The following is a 22,038-nucleotide window of genomic DNA, read 5'->3' as shown; positions in this document are numbered from 1 at the left end:
TTGTATGATACGATTAGGTTGCTTGGGAAGTTCTTCATAGTATGTATGGAGCATGTTAGAAATTGTGAGGCAGTGAAGCCTATTTTTATTTAAATCTATGTGTGCTGATAAAAAGTTTATTTATTCATTATTTTTACTATTTCGATATTTGCATTAGCCCGTCGGCTTTTATTCGTGAAATTTTGAGTGACTGCTGGATTAAATTTTGATCGATTCTAAACCACAGAATGAGATTGGTTATTACATAGAAAATATTGGATCAAGTTCTAAGAAAATTCTAATAAAACCTTTTATAAATGTAAGGAAATAACCCAAGCATTTTGTTAATAAACTCTTAGATTTGCAATTTTGCATATAAGCTATGAACGCTTACTAGCTTACAAAAGTTGGCCTAGGTGATTGCCTCCTTCCAAGATTGTGGACAAGATTATATTATTGTGTTCTCAAATAATTTCTGAGACAACACTGTCTAGTCACGATAAAACATAAAATTGCAAAGAAAAGATGAAAACTAGGACAATAAACAGCCAGTGAAAAAGTTGAAAAATTATACAAATATTTCGGCCAAGACCTCCGCTTGGCGGTCCTTTGTGCAGAATAAAACTTATTTTTTAAATTTTTCACTGGCGGTTTTTTATCCTTGTTTTCTTCTTTTCTTTGCGATTTTATGTTTTATACTGGGTTTTTATTGAAAAAAGAATGGAAAAACAGCAAATTTTATCTTTTCCAAATTCTGAAAAATACATTAGGTTTTGTGCCTTCTTTAAGAACTTCAGGGAGAGGGGCTTGGGTAACATAAGCCTTTTTACAATTCCAAATGTTATTATCCTGATCTTAAGTTTCTCTATTTTCCCAATTCTAGTGGCTGCAAGAGTCAATAAAGACAAGATTACAATTTTGGTACAAACCGCCGGAGGACAATTCTACTGTGCACGCTTCTTTGCCAACAAACTCTGTTCAATGCTTTTATCCGTACCTCAGGGGCATGATATACTGCACAGTTCGTAGTTTACACGTAACTTTCCATATTTTGGGAGGGGTAATTCCAGAAGCGGACCTCCAAACTCTATCCTTTCATAGTCTAAATTGGGCATTACAGGCATAATTTTTCCTCGTATAATCTTCCTGAAGGACGAAGTCTTGTAAAGCTTTAAGATACTTAAAAGGCAATAAATAATAGAAAAATCAGTACTTTTTATGTTTATATCTGATAGTATTTTGAAAGTGAGGGGGATGAACAGTTTTTTCGCTATCTTAAAGCGATCTTATTACCAGAACTCAATTGTAATATCCAGGTCGTATCCAGGGAATCTAAGGCCGTATCCAAGGGGGAGGGTTACCGGGTGTGGTTCCCCCTGAAATTTTAGTCAACTTGTAAAAAAGCAACAAAAACGTATTTAAACATTTTAATTATACGTTATGTCAAGTTTATTTTTCACAAACACCCCCTAAAGAAATGGATACAACCTTGCTAGGGAAGTTCGGGTTTTGTCGTCCCATCCTATTAGTATTTCCTTCTTTTTTGAAATGGCAAATTTAAAACATAATTGTAATTCGCGAATACTATTTTTGTCTAAGAATTTGAATCCCATCTTTTCAATATTAATTATTTACGACAAAACCTTATCTAATCACCCCATCTCTTATAAATGATTTTCTAAATCACAGTCTAAATTGGTTGTAAAAAAGAGTCCCTTTTGGCCTTAATTAAATCAGCTCATTTTTGATGCAGCAGGTTCTCCTTGAGCTATGAAATGAAATGCTTTCACTGGATTTAGTCAGTCGTTTCCTTCCGTTAATGAAAGAATGGGTCGTTCTTTTGTGATTGTTTACATTATGATTGAGGCGTGTTTTGTCAAGGGGTTAGCTACTTTTGGTAAGCTCTTTAGATATTTTGACAATCATCGTGCTCAAAGCTTTTCTTTCGATAACATAATTGAAAACCAAACCAAACTTTGTTCAAAATTGAATTGAAAAAAAAAATCAACTGAAACTAAGGAGCTACATTAAAAATTAGACAGAAATTATTTCGTATTTGAAAAGGTTGTCCCTCCTCAGTACCTTGCTGTTCACGCTAAAGTTTTTAGTACTTAAAAAAACTTCCTATTCTAATTAAACGGCCCTTGTGCTTCAGGAGTAGTTTAAAAAAATAGGGATCAAAAGTCAAAGTTTAGCGTTAGGAGCAAATAAAAATAAATCGTACAGGAGTTCTGTCAAATCCACCCTGAATAAAATCTCACCTGGAAAGTTTACCCCAGAAATTTCCCTCCCCAATGAAACTTTTCCCCATGAAAAACCAGCCTATACACAAAATCCCCCTCCTAAAAAGGGTCTGTTTACTTCCCAATAACAAATACTATAAGTAAACAATGAGCACATCTATAACTTGGCACAGTTTTCGGACGTTTATACTATGCTGAACAAAATAGCTATCTCAAAATTTTTATCAGACGATTTTTGGGAAAAAGAGGAATGGGAAGGGGGCTAGTTGCCCTCCAATGTTTTTAGGGAGTTAAATAGGGCACCAGAACTTTCCATGTTCTTGGGAACATTGAAAAAAAATGTTTTGGGATCATTGATTAGATACGATCACCCCTGAAAAAAACAAAAAACAAACAACCAACAAACAAATAGACACGCATCCGTGATCATACTCTGGCTAAAAATACAAATTCCATATTTCTGCAGATAGGAACTTGAAACCTCTACAGTATGGTTCTCTGATGTGCTGAATCTGATGGTTTGCTTTTAATAAAGATTCCTTGACTTTTAGAGGGTATTTTACCCCTTTTTAGAAAATCAGGCAAAGTTTCTCAGGCTTGTAGCCTTTTATGGGTAACACTACCGTTTTTTTAGAGTTTTGGTTACTATTGAGCCGTGTTGCTCCTTACTTACAGTTCGTTGCCACGAACTGTTTGACAAAATGCAATTTTATGGAAGTAAGTTTACTCATGGTTAGTTTATTTTTCTATTTTTTTAGACTTACCAAAAATAAAGAAAGTGATTGCTTTAATTTTTTACCTACTTTATGCTAAATTGGATCTTTATCATTTTCATGTTACGTCACCTAGTAGCTTTTATACCATTATACCTTTTACCATTTATACCATATGCCATTTTATACCTAAGAGCTTTCCTTGTCAGTTGTTTATTATTTTTAATTATTTCAAGCTCATGCTGTCACATTTTTCTAATGGTTTTAGTCTAATGTAAATTTTGTTGTCGAAATTATCGAAAAGTGTATTTAAGTAATAACTTACCAGACCATATGATCTACTATATCCCTTCATATTTTACGACAATGAAGACAGATTGGGAGAAGGAGGTTTCATTTGAACCCTCCATGAACTATGTGAGTTTCCATACAGCCTCCTCTTCGTGATATGGGGAACTAAATGGAATATAGGGGAGGGAGAATTGAAAACCTTGAAATTCCCTCTTTAGTACTGACTTTGTAACTTTTTCTTTGCCTGAGGATTTCGAGTATTTCGTCAGAAAAATTTAACTATAATGTGAAAGATCCCTTTTAGAATACATCCCCCTCTCCCTCTCTCATTTTGAGGTGTCGAGCGGGAAGTCCGATTATTTTAGCTCCCGATTTTGAGAAAATTGCTAAGAAAAGGCTATAATCGCCAAAATTCTATACCGTTCCAATTAGAAATGAACTTTAATCTACTTTTAATTCCCCTTCAAGTAAAATACTTGGATTCCACTTTTTCTCAATTTTATCGCGTTGAGCCAAAATTAGAGTTCAACAAGAGAACAAATTCTAAAATCAGACGAACCCTTTAAGCTATTTTAGTCTATTTTTTTTCCTAAGTCACGTTAAGTTCATGGAAGGAGTAGCAAACGTAAGAATTTAATCCAGCGACTGGAAAATAAGTCCAGTGGCCCAGGAATAGGGACCTAGGCCCATGCTATGTCACTACAGGGCTTTTGATCCTTGATTGCACATGTATCACATAGGGAATGTTTTTGGTAAGATGAATAAAACATATTAAATGCACGTTTCCCGCACATTATGTTTGATTTCCATCAATGTTTATATTCAAGCACTTATGAATTTACTAATTAAAACTACGAAGCGGAAATAGTAATTTTAGCCTTACACATGCGTTCATATTCTTGGACAAGACCGTGAAATTATGTAAATAGCTCATTTCTAAACCTTTAACTTCCTCTAAAATTTTTAAATTCAAATCATAGCTAAATAGCAGGTGCGTAGTAAAATGCTGAACACACCTTAGTTTACATAGATACAGGTTTCTGGACCCTAAACACCCTCCACCCTCGTCTCCCTCCAACTTCATAAGCACTGAGTCTATGCACTGTTTCGACGAGCGATTGTTCAGCTATTGCTGTGATATTCGTCTCAAATAATTAAATAATAGTTTTAATTTTAGCCCCTTTCCCTTCCCCTTCTAAAAAATTTTGAGCGCTTTGTCTCTCTTTCTCCAATCCTTTTCTCCAAAGATCTCTGTAAATTCAAAATTCATTCCCAAGTTTTTCCAAAGATATTAAAAAAAGTTGTTGACCTTTGTACAGGCAATGTCATCTGAATTACATATGCCCCTCTTGCATAGCCCAAAAATTGAGCCCACTTTTGACACCCCTCCACCCAATTTCTCTGAAAGTTTCAAACCGATCCTCAAGGAATTCCCGTGATATTTAGGTGCACATTGCTTCTTTTTATATGCTCAGGTACTAATGTCGTTTACAGAGTATACTCTTGGGCAACTCCTGAAATCTTGGTCTTACTGATAACCTCTAGGAGCCATTGGCTAATCGGAGAGCCAAGACCTGTCATGGCCTCCTTTTCTACTGGAGCCTAACTGTGAACATCAAATAATTTACATAATTTAGGGCCATTTCCATGGGGCTGTGGGGTTGATGTCAACCCTGGAGGCATGCTTATTAGGCTTTTTGACGTTCCCAGACATAATTAATATCTCAAATTTTGACCCAACATCATGGAAAGCAGTAAAGGGCACAAACTGTAGAATGGTTACCTTAGAACCATTTTTGGTCCTTGCAGAGTGTTTTAGAGTTTCAATTTCTTATAGAAAAAGCCCCCTTGCAAGTTTTTAAGAACATCCATTCTGTAAAAAGTAGCTAGGAAAAAAAATTCGGACCTTTTTTGGCCCCGTTTCGAGGGAATCAATATTTTTGTCCTATTTCTACTTCTGCATTAAAGTTCATTTAACACAAGGACTTAAATATTTTGGTTTTCAGTCACAAGAGATAATATATTTGACTCCTGTTTGGGATCTATTTTCTGAGGGGGGGGGGCTTGTCCCCAAACATTTTTTGTGCGTAAAATTCCCCTTGGCTGATGGCTAGAAGTTTTAAACTAATCAAGGACACTCAGTTTCTTGGCCCCTTTCTGGACCACCTCCCTCGTCTAATAACAAAGGTATTTGATCATTTTAAATTGGAGATCGGTCATTTTTTTTGGAGGGCGATCTCTGAAGCAATCAAAGAGGTCGCTTTTTTCATTATGACACATCTGCGTGAACAATTTGCGATTTGTATTATTCACAGTGTTTGTCCCTGGGCCAGGAGGGTTATATCAGTCCCGGATGCATGTTTGTTAGGGTTTTTACATTTTTAAGCAAAATGGAGATCTTGAAATTCCAATTGGATGTCTTGGAGAGTTAAGAGGGGGCTGATGACCAAAAAGGGCCTCGGAAGTCCGGCTGGATGACCTCCAAGCTAATCTGACTTTTAAAAAGCTCATTAGAATTTTTAATTTCTGATGAAATGAAACGCCCCGGAAAATTTGTGCGATCACACAATCCATACGAAGCGGCTTGAAAAAAGCAAACAAGGGAATAATACATTGAAGGCACATGGTCTTTTAGCGTCGGCAATGGTAGAGCGTTACCTCTAATTAAGTGAAGAGCCAAGCAAGATTTTCAATGATAGTAAAGAGCAATATTTAAAATTCAGTCGACAAAAAGCTATTCCAGACATACGAAGGTTAACACAACTCTTTAATTTTATTTCAACCCTTCCTTCCCCACTCTTTCGGCTAAAGGCTATATTTTGCATAACAGTGCTTCAAAAATGAAACTCACTAGTGAGACAGCTTTAACATCAGTTTTTAAAGATGGGTTCAATACCAAAAATAGCTCACAAGTTCATAATATTTCAACTTTTTCAAGGGAGGGGAGTCACGAAACAAAGTTTACTCCTTGTGGATGCCTACTAACCTGTCTCTCTTTATGCAGGTAAGACAAATGATAATATCTTTTTTATGTTACTCTAAAACTGTTCCTCCATTAAGGAGGAAGGGGGGGGGGGTTGTGGTGAGCTGTCACTCTTAATCCTTAACATCGAATACTAAACATCCAAAAACATTTTTCAAGTAAATGAGGGCTAGGTGATGTATGCTCTAGGGATCTGAAGAAACTCCCAGGAGGAATTGAAAAACGTTCCCCGAAGAAAACCTTTTTGGGCTTCAAAACTGTTATAGTATAGATACCTGTTTGGTTTCTATGGACGGTACGTATATATGCTCAAGAAAGAATGCGTTGCCATACAGCCTCTAAAACAAGGAGGCTAACTGTTTTGATTTTCCATTGTTTTGACCTCAGGCGGCATGGTGCTGCAGTGAGTTATTATTATTATTATTATTATTATTATTATTATTATTATTGTTAGTAGTAGTAGTAGTAGTAGTAGTAGTAGTAGTAGTAGTAGTAGTAGTAGTAGTAGTCGTAGTAGTAGTAGTAGTAGTAGTAGTAGTAAAGTAATTGCATATCTCAGATGCTTCGGTCGAATTTTTATACATGGGAACATAAAATATCCGGCAAAGAGTATCTGGATTTACTGAATTTGACGGCATAGTTTTGTTAAAGTCATCACCCTCTTTTGGGGTTATATTCTCTTGTCCTGAGATTGTTCAATTTTTCTTACGATTATTGTAAAAGTAATTTGTTGGGAAAGTGAGATTCTCTTGAGTTCATATTCGTATCAAAATTGTCTTCCTTAGTTTTGGTCCCTGTTGAAGCAAGCTGTATACTTTAGACTAAACACAGTATTAGGGTAGGAAATAACTTTGGTATACCTCTAAGTATTTATTCTTTGTTTTTATACAGAATTCAAAACTTCAAGAGAAGAATATTCACCTAGAGGTAGGACTAGCAGGAACAGCGAAAATGCGAAATATTTCGACAGTTCTAGACCCTTCTCGTTCAATCTACATGAAATCATCAGTAATGCCGAAAAAAGAAGTGGCGAGGCTAGTAGTGGTATGGTATGTATTCAAACTTGAAGTCAAGATAAAAAATAAACTTAGATCATAGACGATTTTCTTTTATTAGTAAAGGTAAAGAAATTTTACTCTCAAAGATATTTAGGGATTTAGTTCCCTAAATAGTTGGTTGCTTTTTTTTCGGTAACTTATAAGATCGTTTATTAAAAATTACATTTTTTCGCTATGTCTGGTAACAGGTAATTGTTTGTAAAACATAATACTAACATAAACTTATCCTTCAAATACTTTTGAACTTTAAAATGCTCAATAGATTTATAGGTTTTACTTTTTTTATAATAAACGAGCAACTTTTAAAATTCGCTCTTTTATCTTAGTCAAAAATTTCCGAAGGTGTAACCGTTTTATACCCACAACTATAATAAACCTATTAAATGTAAATGCTCAAACATATGTTTTGCCGTTAAATGCCTCCGTGCTGGCTGTTTTCCAATAGAAGGATTTTTAGTCAAACCAGCTCCTTATTTATTTTTTTTTGTATTTTAAAAATTTTATTTACAGCACTCTTAAAATTATTTGCACTATTGCTAATTAAAGAAAAAGAATCTAATAGTAAGACTTGCAATTGGAAATAAGACCCTTTCTTGCACATTAAAAATTTCTGTTTTGAGCGGATTTATTGGGCTTTAACAGAAAATCTAGATTTCTGTTAGAAGAAAGCAACACTTAGCATTCCTCTAAACTTTAATTCTAAGATCAACCTGTTCATTCAATCTTTTATTTTTACTATTTATTCGTAAGTATCACTTAAAGTTCATATAAAAACTGCCTGTTAAAAGTAAGGATCTAAATATCTCACCTGTAACAAAAAACATCACCTTTTTTGTACATTCGAATTTCTTTTTTTTAAGCTTTTTATCGATTCTTAATATAAATTAGCTCTCTATACAAAACAGGATAATAAATTTTTGGCCTCCGTATAAAGTGTGATTCTAGGAATAATCAGCTAATCAATTTCATAGTTTTACTCTGTTTTTGTAAGGATCACTTAAAATAGTAGTAGTAAGTATGACGGTACTAGACCCTCAACGTCCAAACTGGTGATGCTGATATCAGTTTCGTGCCCCTTCAGCCAGGAAGTGCAAGATGGGGCCAGCCATCCTTTACTTTTGCACACCCTTCCTGCTTACCTTTCCCTGATTTCTCCGGGTACTCATTTAGAGCAGGGTCAACTCTGGCTGAGTTTAAAGAGTCCCGCCATTGACCGTCATCCCAAACCAAATAACGAGTCACGCTAGAGATAGAACCCGTGCCCTTCGGACAAAAGATTCCCAACACAGCGCGTCAACCACTAAGCCTAAACGCCTATCGCTTAAAGAGTCTTATATGACATATTATTCCCCATCTCATCAAAGAAAACATGTTGAATGATCTTAGGACCTACTGTTGGGATCTTAGTGTCGAAAACGGTTACTCTCCATATGACCAATGGAATGCCACAGTATGATTTAGATCTATATAGGAAAAAACATATACCCTATCAGATAACACAAAAAAAGTACACCCAAGTACAGAAAAGAGCATCACTGGTATGCTCTTAGAATTTGGCCCCTTTTCTTATTGTAATTATGTTTTCAAACAAGAGCTATGTTTTAATTACCAAAAACAAAAATTTAGTTATCCAACCTAAGCACAAGGCATAGGTTTGCTACACATGTGACCTAGATGGTGTGATGAGAGAAGTGGTCCGGTTTAATGATGTTGAGAATCCGTAGACCCTAGGCCGATGACTGTCTTCATCTAAAGTCATATCCTTCCCTGTGTATTTTCCAGTCGTTTGAAAGCGAGATGCGTTTGTCTACTTATTTGTTTTATATGACCTCCAAGTGTTTTCTTCTCTCATATCATGTATGAAATGTGGTCGTAACTTCTCTATAGCTAAATAAGCGCTGGCATGTAAACTAAAAAAAGTATCTTGGATCTATCATGATCTTTAATCTATTTAATGTTTTGGTTTATATAATAGTTAACTTCAAGTAAAATAACTTAAAAATTCAAATTAGTGGATTAAGAATGTATAAAAAAGAATCGTAATTTTCTGTCCTTGATTAAACACTAAGAAAATAAAGTGGAAGTACGAGTAATTATATTTCTTGCATGTTTTTTAATACATTTTACAATGCCATCTATTTTCTTGCGAAAACAGTGATCCATCTTGTGATTGTGATTAACTGTCAAACGGTGCCTTAGGCAATATAACAGGTAGCTAAACCTTTAAGAGGTTGGCAATTTTACCATAAAGAAAATTTTTATCCGGAGATGTATTTTCTCAAAATGAAAAAAAAATAAACACACAAAAATTCAAATGGTTTATTACAGAAGCTTGAAGCTAGAATTGATAGTTTATATAGGCTTTTTCTGCAAACTTTCAATAAATTTGATTAATCGTGCAATAAATACTAAATGTTGCCAGTTCCTAAGTAGGACTAGACATTAAATTTTATGTATAGACGATTTTTGATGTCACGTTTCCAAAGAAGGAAGAGAAGATGAACTATCGAAAATAATTAAATGAACAACAAAAACGGTTCATTTTTTCTCTTTTTTCAGTTGGGTCGATTTTGTTTTAAGGGAAAAAGACGAAACCCTGTTGATCTCTTGATTCTTCCATGGTTTTTGTTAATTCAATTTTTTTTTGTATGTTTTATATTTTTTTTCCTTTTCCTTATGGGGGTTTGTTTTATTTACATTGTCTTTATTATTTCTGTATAGTTACATGACAGGCTTTTCAATAAATGTGTTTTTCTGTCGTTCTCTAATATTGACGATTTATATTTTTCAGGAGCCATATCTCAGTAGGGACATTTTAACTAATGATATCATACTGCTTAGTTCGGATAGTGATATCCAAAGTTCCAAGATCAGTTTTGACGTTATTTTACCGATTAAAAGTGGTCTGAAGCATGAGGATAATGAGCGTAAACATAATGGTGCTGGAATTAAATATCATTCTGGTAAGATTTTATTACTGTGTTGCAATGTGAACATATGAATAACGAAAAATACCTTCTTTTTAGTCCATTTTCATTGTATCTTCAGTTCTAATTATATTTTATAGTTTATCCATTAGTCATGAGAGAAATACTTTATCAAAAATAAGCTATTTAATTGTTATTTATAACTTTTAAGATGAGAGCCATATCTATTTAATTACCCATATCCTTCACCTCTAAAAGTTTAATTTCCTAAATTTCGCTGTCTATAATTTTACTCTTATTAATACGCTTAATCTCCAAGGAATTTTTAGATAAAAAAGAGATGTGCCTCTACAGCTACAAATTTATTTTAATTATTACCGATTTCTAAGCGTACTTTGGTTAATCAAACCTAAAATTACCGATTTCTAAGCGGTTTCTATAACTGATTTCTAAGCGTATTTTGGTTTATCAAATCTAAAAGGTTTATGTCATTAATTTAGAAAATAAATAGCCCAGGCTAATACAGTTCGGATTGCAGACATTTGAACCATGTTGAATCAACAAAAAAAGTAGCCTTTGAAGTGAAAGTAAAGAGAAAGATTAGAATTTGACACCGGTTTTACTTTTCAAACAGTTCGTGGTAACGAACTGTAGTAAGGAGCGACCCGGCTCAATAGTAACCAAAATTCTAAAAAATTGAAAAATTTTGATATCAATAGCTACATCAAAAGAATCGCATTTTAATGCAGATTTTAAATATATAAGTTTCATCAAGTTTAGTCTTACCCATCAAAAGTTACGAGCCTGAGAAAATTTGCGTTATTTAAGAAAATAGGGGGAAACACCCCCTAAAAGTCGTAGAATCTTAACGAAAATGACACCATCAGATTCGGCGTATCAGAGAAACCTGCTGTAGAAGTTTCAAGCTCCTATCTCAAAAATGTGGAATTTTGTATTTTTGCCAGAAGACAAATCACTGGTGCGTGTTTATTTGTTTTTTTTTTCTTTTTCCCAGGGGTCATCGTACCTTTTTCCCAGGGGTCATCGTAAAACGAACAGAGATTATTACGCATATGAGGGGTTCTAAAAATACTTTAGCATAAAGAGCGAGGTATTTAGGAGGAGATAAATACCTCGCTCTTTATGCTAAATTTTTTTTTTTGTAATTTCAACTATTTATTCTACGGCCTTTCTGATTCAGTGGTCATTCTTAAAGAATCGGGACAAAACTTACGATTTAGTGTAAAGAGCGAGGTATTAACGAGGGTACAAACCCCCTCGTATACATAATAAAAATATAAGATTATGAAAGTTTGTTACGTAAGTTAATTCTTAAGTTACGTATATTTTTTACTAATAAAAACGTTCATTAAAAATTAAAAGTTCTAGTTGCCTTTTTAAGTAACCGAAAAATTGGAGGGCAACTAGGCCTCCTTCTCCACCCCTTATTTCTCAAAATCGTCTGATCAAAACTAAGAGAAAGCCATTTATCCAAAAAAAGAATTAATATACAAATTTCATTTTAATAATTAATGTGCGGAGAGACAAAACCAAACATGCATTAATTCAAAAATGTTCAGAAATTAAATAAAAAAAACTAATTTTTTTAGCTGAAAGTAAGGAGCGACATTAAAAGTTAAAACGAACAGAAATTACTCCGTATATGAAATGGGTTGTCCCCTCCGCAATCCCTCGTTCTTTACGCTAAAGTTTGACTCTTTGCCATAATTCTACTTTTTAAAACAATTAAAAGCTTTAGCGTAAAGACCAAGGGATTGCGGAGGGGACAACTCATTTCATATACGGAGTAATTTCTGTTCGTTTTAAGTTTTAATGTCGCGCCTTACTTTCAGCTAAAAAAATTAGTTTTTTTTTATTTAATCCTTATTCAGGAATGGTATGTCTACAGGCGGCATTATCAAGTATGGGGTATAAAAAAGGGTATGTACAATATAAATACTGGATATTTAGTCGGATTTATTCTGTTTCTCTGTGAACACGTTAGAAATACAAACTTGAATTACTTGCGACTTCCCTAGCTATGTTCAAAGTTGAAGGTATATTGTTAAATTTCGTTGAGAATTCTCATGTACCACTTTCAACAAGGCTACGAGTATAGGTAAATTACGAATGATATATTAGGCTTCTTTAGCATTGAACAAATGTTTTCCGATTCTCTAAAAAAAAGTATTTTTGAGTCGACCAACAAATCTACGGATTTTAAGTCACCTTTGCCTGAAACTAGAAAAAAAGAAAGGAAGAAATAGAAGCACCTGTATAAAGGCAGTCTAACAATGATGCCTAAGGAGGATTAAGGTCCTTATATCTCCCTCTTTCACAGAGCCCATCTGGCTACATTTGACAAAAGGAGAACAAAATTTAGCCTGTTTTGCCACTAGTGCTTTTCATAGCTCCAGAACATATTTAATTTTTTCTTATGATATCCCTCTATTCAAACCTCACCCACCTCTTTCCTCCACCCTAAAACCCCTTTCCCACAAATAAATAACCCAAAAAGAGTAAGAGACCCCCTCGCACCCCGATGGACAATTTAATGATAAGTAAGTAAATACCCTCCCCCTCTTTCTTTCTTCTCTTTCTCTTCTGCAATTTATTGTGTAAAGTTTATTTGGTTGATTCTGAACATGCTGTTTGTGCAGTCTATTCTACAAAATTTTAGGAATTTTGTATTGATCATTTTATGTATAATACGTTTCGTTTTAATGGCTTTTGAGCTTCATTTGTCATTTTTATTGTTTCAGTTTTTGTCTTTTTCAAACTGTTCTTGTTAACGCAAGGAATAAGCGATGCGGCTAAATTGTAAACAAAACTCTAAAGCATAGATCTTGATAACCATACATACATAAAAATAATCGAATTTTGATGGTTATTCACACTGTATAAAATTACGTTTAATTATTACCCATCAAAATTTACAACCCTTTGGAAATTAGGCCAGTTTTTGAAAAAGAGGGGGGGGGGAGATGCGTGTTTATGTATCTTTTTTTGTCTTCCCTAGGGGTGATCATATCAAACTAGTGATCCTAAAAGATCTGGAGAGGTTCTATTTGACCGGAAATTGAACGTCCTTTTTTAATTGATTAAAAAGATCGGAGGGCATATAGCCCCCCTCCCACGTCCTTTTTCCTCAAAGTCGTCCAATCAAAATTTTGAGATTGGCATTTTATTCAGCATAGTCAAGAGATCTAGTAACGATGTCTTAGAAGATTACCTGACCCCCAAGAGTCCCTGGGGAAGGGCTGCATGCTATGAATTTCGCCCCATTTTTTACGAATAGTATTGTAATTGGGACGTATACATATATATTTTGAGGGCGTTACGTTGGAGGATCTTTTCATGTAGGAATTTTTCGTAGAGAAAAGTGATTCCTTGGAGAGGGAGCAGGATCTTTCGGTATTATTTAAAAAAAACTTTATATATAAAATTCCACACATGTATACATTATATATATACATTATATATATAACATTATATATTATACACAAAATATGCACAACAATCATAAGTATTGTAAATGCTTGTACAAGACCATTCAACCTGCCATCCCTTGTCTCATTTTAGAAGCATGTTTTAAGCTGCTTTAGTGTGCTAAATGAACGCTTTGCAGGCATTGTGGTAACAGGGAGAAGACAATCAAGAGTGAAAGCAGAGTTGGATAAAAGCGGTTATCGCATGCACTAAGAAATTCAGAAACTTTATCGAGATGATGAGACTCGTCTATAGACCTTTATTTTAGCTTGCCAGAAAATTAGATCAGCGAAGAGGCTAGTCTCAGAAAAAACAGAACAGAAGCAGGATTTCAAATGGTGTTGCTTGGTGGTTAATAAATCTCATACCAAGTTATTCACATAGAAGCTCGAGGTATGGGGAAAAGACAAAAAAAGAGAGAGAAAAAGATAAGTGTAAGAAAAGAAGCGCCTCAAGAGGAGAGCCACTGGCGTTGATGTCTGGGTATTAAGGTGGTTGTTCTACCCCTTTCAGCTGCCTAGACTACTTTTCTAAAAAAAGAAGGAAAATTCACTTTCATTAGATTTTTAATAAAGAGCTGTATAGATTGCTTTGTCCACAGTAGGTAAGTAGATCTAAATTTTCCTCCTGCTTGGAAACAGAAGTTGAAAGCAGAATCGAGCTCACTTTTTTAACAAGAATCAGAAGGAAAAATAAGCTGAACTTGGTCATGGCTTCTACTAAGGAGTTGGTTTTCGCTATCACAGCTGAATCAGACTGTTTGTAAACAAAGATATCCATTACTCCAACAACAGTAGAGGGAAACTCCAGAAATGTGACAGTGTTGTCATGCCTCTCAGCCTACCATGTGTCACAAAAGCGAAGGAGCTTTTGCTTTTTTGTATAACAAGTGTGCACTGCTTTCGTATCTCAGCTTTTTTGTAATAGCAGGCGTATACTGCTTTAGTATCTATGCTTGGGTGCCCTTGGAAGAACCGAACATGTAACTACCTCCATCAAAGAAAACTCCAGCTAATTTGTTCATGTGTTTTCAAAACCTTAAGCATAGTCTAATAATCCACTTTGCAAGACCTACGCCAGTCAATTCATATGCAGTGTCGAAACGCAAAAAAAACTTCCTTCGATTTTACGATTGTCACAGAAACGAACGAGACAAGAACAAGCTGTTTTTTTTGAAGTTACATCACTCATCTCATTAGCCAATATCGAAACACTTCACAATTTTCTCTCTATTAAAAATTCCATCTCAAACGACATTCCCTACAAATGATCCCGCAATTTTGTGTTTCTGCAATCCATCATCAGTGGCAAGAACCCTCTGAATAAACCCATTTTCAACACCATTTGTAAGGAAATCCTTTTTTTCTATGAGCACCCCAAAGACCTAGCTCATGAAAACTACAAAATGGGATAGCCTGGGCAAATGATCTCAAGATTTCTCGGTCTTTCATTCTATTCTCGTGATCTTGCAAATTCAATTACTGGTCGATTGAAATGCTTTTTACTGCAGTAACACGATAATTGTTTTCATCATGATATTTGAAGTCAGCGAGAACATCTTTAAGTTCAGTATATGAGAATTAGGGGCATTAAGGATCCTATGAGCCCTCCCTCCCTTCGATTCCCGGCACCAGCACTTTTTTAAGTTACTGGATATTTGGCGAATGTTTAGTAGAGCACACAGGTCTTCCCAGTGTTATTACCTGGCTTATGCAACAGTGTTTACATTTTAAGTTTCACGCACAGGTGGCTGTAGCATTATAGTCTAGCAGGTGCTATTCTTTACTTTTGCAAACGTCAATGTAGGTGATGTAGGTTTTTGCTAGACAAAAGACATTTTTTAAAGATCTTTTTTTGAAGACGTTTCAAGACCTTTTCCTTCAAGACATTTTTCTTCAAGACATTTTTAGATACGTTCCAAGACGTTCCTAATACTTGTTCTTCAAGATTTTTTTAAACACGTTTCATGACAATTTTAGCCCTTTTTTTAAAGATGTTTTTATCAAGATGTTTTCAAGATTTATTTTTCAAGACTTTACAAGACATACTTAAAGATGTTTTTTAAGACTTGTTTCTTTGGGGCATTTCCCAACACACTAGTCAAGCGGGAAACCCTGTAAGTAAACAATGATCTTAGAACCCCCTCAGGACGTTAGTCAAATATTCACTTATATAAATTCAAACAACCTTGTCAATGACTTAGTTCTGAGGGTCAAAGACACTTGTTTTGTTTGGGCTTATGCAAGACTTGTTTTGGTCCAAGAAGCCTTTGTAACCTGACCACAATGGTTCTCCTGTTATTTGGCCTACACAAGAGTTTGTTTATGTGCAGGGTTTTACACTTCACTACCCAAAAGTCTCATAGATGCAACGGGCCAAGATGCTTGCTAATGATTTTACTTTCCCTCTTTCCTTCCCCTATACAAATCTCTGTTTCAATATTTCCTTCAGTGGCTTATTTTTTGTCTCAGTAAATTTCACAAATATTCACATTTTACAAAGTATATTCGCTCAAATAAAGACCAATTGCCTCGGAGCGAATTTACGAAAACCTAAATTAAACCACCGTATCAGAAAGGTGATGAGAGTGAGTGTAGTAATTATTGAGGCATTGGTCTGGTCTCTATAGACAATGTTTTAAGAGAAGACCAGTGCGATTTTAGAAATGGTAGAGGATGCGTCGACCAAATTTTCACTCTTAGGTTAATAATTGAGAATTTCCAGCATTCTCAAACACTTTTTGCCCTCAGTTTTATAGATTATGAGGAAGTGTTCAATTTTTTTATAGAATAACTTAAATGAAGGTCTTATCCTTGCATAGCATACTGGACAAATAGATTAAACTGATTAGTGCTATGTAAGAGAGTAAAACTGCTGTGGTTAGCTGTGTCCCATTACTTCAAAAGTTAAGCAGGTTTGTGTTCTATACACCTTTATATTGATCATTTTGGTGGACTTTGTGTTAAGGAAAACAAGAAAGGCAATGGGAGACCACGGAACCCAATGGGGAGGAAAAACTCTCCCGGATATACATTCTGATGACAATTTAAGCATCCTAGATGAAAGTGTGGGCATAATGAATGAATTCTTGGAGTTTTTGCGAGTTCAGGGTGCTAGAATAAGTTTGAAAATTAATATTAAGAAGACTAAGTCACTAAGGCTAAGAATAAGTGAAGAAGAAAAGGGGACGTTGGGTAACGAGAAGATTCATCAGGTGTGCAGCTTCAATTACATTGATACTATTTTTAGTAAAGACAGTGGGAGCAGTGAAAATGTTAAAAGTAGAATAGCCGAGACTCAGGGTGTTTTTTTTCACAGCCAAAAAAAGTTCTGGATAATAGGATGATAAATCTTCAAGCCAATATTAGAATATTGGAAGCTAAAGTGACGACAGTGGTCAAATATGGTTCTGAAGCATGGGCACTCCGAAAAGCGGATGGAGATTTGCTAGATGTTTTCTAAGGAAATTGCCAATAGATTTTTCTTGATACCCGGCTGACTGACCGTATTTCAAATAGTAGGCTTTACGAGAAGTGTGGTTGAATTCCACTTTCTAGGACTATAATGAGCGAAAGGTTGAGATGGCTAGGGCACACTCTGCAGACGAAGGATGAAAGGTAGCCGAAGATTGTCCTTTTTGGGCATCTGTCTTGGACAAAATAAAAAGTAGGCTGTCCTCGTTGGGGGTGGGAGTATGTCACAAAGAAAAATATAAAGGAAGTGGTAACTTCCTGGCAGGGTGTAAAGAGGGAGGCTTTGAATAGATTGGGATGGAGGAGGAGCGTTCGTAGTTGTTAGTAGTTGTAGTAGTAGCTTTGGATGCATTATGCGTAATTACTTCGAATACCACTTGTCAAAATATACCCTTTGATCGAAAAATTACCCGACCATGTGAAACAGTTCATTAGCTGTAAAGTGGTTTTTACAAAGGAAAAATATTTCCGGATAAAATTTTAGTACATTTTTGACATGATGAAAAAGTGATTATTATATCCACAATAATTTTTTTTTATAGGGGGAGTGGTGAGGTTTTAGTTGTTGATTTCCCATACAAAATCTTATCAACTTGAATTTGAGTATACTCTCCTTTCTTTTATTTTTTTGAGGTGAGGGGGTTAGGGATGAACATACTTTTTGGATTTTTTAATGCGGCTACAACAGTGGTGCTTTGTGGCAGGTCATGTACAGTAGTTAGTTTATTGTATGTTGTCGATCAGTATTAATGGTGCAGTGGAAGGAAACACATTTATATCTTTTTTAAAAGTGAAGGTGACACACATCAAGAAAGTGTGTGTACTTGATAGAGTTATCCTAGCGTTGAATGCTGACAAAGATAAATTTTCAAACTATGAAACAAGAAATAAAGGAGATCTTATTGGAAATGTAAGCGTCCGTTGTCGTAACAGTGAGAGATTAAATGAATTTGGAGTATCAAAAAACTTGGCTCTTATGACGGTGTATATATTCGAGATTGTCATTTCCAGAGAAGTTAGTGTTCAACGATAATCCCAAGCCTGAAACTAATAGTTGATGACGAGGGCCAACTTCTTACTTATGATTCTGGTAACACTATAACCGTTGATAGATCATATCGCCATCTTCCTGGTGCTAGTATTCAAATGAAAGAAAATGGAAAAAAGGCCTACTGATCCAAAAACATCACAAGCCATATCTTGTCTATGTGCCGGACCTGCAAACTATGCAAAAATAATGTGATAATAGACTATAGAATCACAAGGAAAATAAAAATGGCGTTAGCAGATAATACAATAAAAGAATTTAAAGTTGAATCGATGAAAAGCAACGGGCCTGCAAATATTACTAGTATCATCGGTAGTTTACCAACATATACACTCATTTAACACAATAATAGCAATGATGAAATGTGTGACGAGGTTGTAGGTGAGACCATGTTAAAAGTTGTGTATTAAAAACGAAATGGAATAAGTGCCATCTCAAGAGAATACAGGATAAACTATTTTATGAAATAGATGTGAATCATTCATTTTCTTATGATGATATTAATAATATGTAATATTGTACATTATTTCAATAAAAATATTTAATTGCATTACTTTGATAGTCTTTAATTATTTTTAGGGTACGCTAGCAACTCCAACTTTAAGAATGTTGACTTATAAGTCAGAGATACAAGAAGAGGTATTTTCAGATATATAGGTCCTACTAAGGGGCTCAAGGGGGTCTACTAGAGTTTTAGATAGGTTAAAAGGGTTTTTACCAAAGTCTGAGAGAGATGAATAGGATGTTTATGAAACTCCACACTAAGAGACACACATAGAGATAGAAAGATCCATACACAAACACAAAACACAAAACACACACACACAAATATACACAGACAGTCACAAATACAGAAAAACAGAGGTTAGACACACTGACACACAGAGACAGACACAAGACAGACAAACGAACAGTCCTAAACACAGGCAAACAGAGAAAATCACGTACACACAGTTATAACCATACAAATAGAGAGACAGACATAAAGATAGACAAACAGAAGGTCAGACACAAAGGTACACAGAGAGAGACCCACAAACACACCGTCACACAGAAAGACAAACAGATTGTCGGACGCAAAAGCGTACAGAGAGATAAATCCACACACACACAGATAGACGAACAGACGGTCAGACACAAAGAGAGAGATACACACATAGTCACATACAAACATACAGAGAAGGTACAGAGATACACACACACACACACAAACACACACACACATACACACATACACACACATACACACACACACACACACACAAACACGCACAAACACACACATACACAAAAACACATACACACATACACACACGCGCGTGCATATAACATATTGTACGGAGTGAGGCCCTATCATGGTAGGGCCCACCCTCATCCCAAGACTTTCTATACATACAAATGCGTGGATGAAATCTTTTTTGTAATTGGTTGTGCTGATAACTCTTCTTGATTGTATGCAAATTCTAAACCATGAAGAAACGAAGGAACTACATTTTCCACTACCCGTTAAGTGGTTCAATAAACTCTTGCTTAAGGCATGTAACGGAAAAACCTACCTGGCCCGTAGTATACATGAGACTTTTGTGTAGTGAAGCGTAAAACCCTGCACATAAACAAACTCTTATGTAGGTCAAATAAAGAATAAACCTTTGTGGTTGGGTTACAAAGGGGTCATGAGCCAAAACAAGTCTTGCGTAAGTCCTACTAAAACAAGTTTCTTCGACCCTCAAAACTATGTCATGCACATTGTCGTTTGAATTTACATAAGTATACCTTAAACTAACGTCCTTAGAGGGTAATACGGTCATTTGTTTTGGCTTGCGGTGGTTCCCAGCTTGACCAGCGTCTTGAGAAATGCCCTGAAAAGTCTTGAAAAAAAAAATCCTGAAAAACATCTTAAGAAAAAAAACACCTTGAAGAATAAAGGCCTAAAACACGTCTTTGAAAGTGTTGAAAAATATTTTTTGCAGAAAAAAGGTTAAAAACCTCTTCAAACGTCTTCAAAAACATCTTGAAGAAAAATGTCTTGAAGAAAAACGTCTTGAAAAAACATCTTGAACAAAATGTATTATGTCTAGGAACAACTTACATCATCTGCATTTAAAGTTTTACAAATAAATAATAGCACTTGCTAAACTCTAACATAACAGCCATCTTTGCGCGAAGCGTAAAATGTAAGCACTGTTGCGTAGCCTGGTAATGACATTGGGAAAACCTGTGTGCTCTACAAAGCATTTGCCAAATATCCAGTAGCAAAAAGGAACAATACCAGGAATCGAAGGGAGGGGATGCACGAAGGATTCATAATACCCCCACTACTTATATGGCTTCAAAACTAATTATCCAAACGTCTAGTGTTGTGTCTAGTGTCAGAACTGGTTTCACATTCGGCAAAAAAGGAACATTTTTTGAACGGTTGAGCACCGACCATGAATACTTTTGGGGCGGTGTACTTTGAAAATGATGAGGTTTTATCACTTTACCTTCAACATTCTGGTTAAAACTATCTCAAGGAATTCAAAAATCTATCCTGGTTTCCACTGCCTACACGTTAAGTCCAACTTTCGAGTATCAGAAATTTGGTCACGGCAATCAAAGGACTCCAGACTAATTTCATGCAAGGTTATTATGGTGCAGTGACTGAGGTGTCTTCTGAATGGTGGTCTATTTTATGAAGGTGAAAATTAATGTTTTGGCTTAGAAGATTTTAATGTCTTAAGAAAATTAACTTGAAAAGTAGTTTCAATTAATAAATCTTTTACCTAAAGCATTTAAATATTCTTCAGAGATTCAAATACGAAATTGAAGATTTTTCAATCCAATAAACAATAGGTGTTTGTGTGGCTCTGTTAATCAACGTTTGTGGTGTTTTTAGTTCAAAACAGCCAAGGGACTTCCTCCTAAGTCCTCTTCCCGTTCTGCTAGTTTGACTTTTTTCTAACACAGGAGTTCTGACGCCTTTTTCTTCATACCATGACAAAAAAAAACAACTTAATCCATATTTTAAAAGTTCTATTGAAATGTAATTTCTTAACTGTATTTCTTAACCTGCAATTCCAAATGGGGTTTTCAATTCGTGTAGCCTTCAAGGCTGTATAATTGTCAGCAATATTTCATATTTTATTTGATTCTTACGCTAATTCAAAGGAAAGGTAGGAGAACTGACCTCAGAGTCGCCATGATCCTCTCTCTGCAGGCCTTAGAAGAAAGGGTCTGGTTCAAAAAATGGGAAAATGAACCAAGGCCTCAAAAGATTGGGGACAAAAAACAAAACTATATTTTTCCAACAGTCCGTTCTTGCATACCTTGGCTCATCAGCAATCCTCTTCTCTTATCCAACAAGGATTTTATGGCACATATTACTGGTTAAAGGAGCAACAATTGTTCGAGCTTCTTCAGTTTTTGTTGTGAGATTAGAAAGTTAGTAAATATAAAGCAGCCACTGTAACTCCAATTGTTGTCTCCGTCTTCATTTCATCTTCATTAGACGATCAATATATTCATTTCCTAAAACTTCTAAGTAAATAAAACTCTCCGTCCAGAAAACTATTCTGTTGTGCAGTGTAGCTTCTCCGATAGAGTTACAGACTTACGGGGTCCACCTTAAGCTGCAAGAAGTTTTAAGAATTTTGTCACTTCTCCGAGGCCTTAAAGACAGTTAGTGCATTATTATGCTCAGGATTTAGAAGTAAACTATTATATTAGAATTTGAAGTGAAACTAGACCTACGTTGCCTGGGCAACGTGAAGTGTTGCGGCAACCTTTGTCCGGCTTTGCCGATTAAAGTGTTGCGAGAGCAACACTTTGGTTTTGTTTCTTCGCTATCGGTTAAAT

At 35.2% G+C, this 22,038-nt stretch overlaps 1 protein-coding gene across 1 annotated transcript in view; it reads left to right on the top strand.

Moving 5' to 3' along the window:
• Window positions 1-1,769: 1,769 nt before the first annotated feature.
• The window catches only part of LOC136029036 (uncharacterized), a 57,695-nt gene continuing 37,426 nt past the window's right edge, over window positions 1,770-22,038 (top strand). The window contains exons 1-3 of the mRNA XM_065707071.1: window positions 1,770-1,876; window positions 7,101-7,258; window positions 10,059-10,230. Coding sequence (XP_065563143.1) covers window positions 1,807-1,876; window positions 7,101-7,258; window positions 10,059-10,230 — 400 coding nt within the window. The 5' untranslated portion in view covers window positions 1,770-1,806. The remainder of the gene's footprint in view (window positions 1,877-7,100; window positions 7,259-10,058; window positions 10,231-22,038) is intronic.

Source organism: Artemia franciscana, chromosome 7, assembly GCF_032884065.1.
Source record: "Artemia franciscana chromosome 7, ASM3288406v1, whole genome shotgun sequence".
NCBI classification, from domain to species: domain Eukaryota; kingdom Metazoa; phylum Arthropoda; class Branchiopoda; order Anostraca; family Artemiidae; genus Artemia; species Artemia franciscana.
This window is presented reverse-complemented; position numbering and strand designations above follow the sequence as displayed.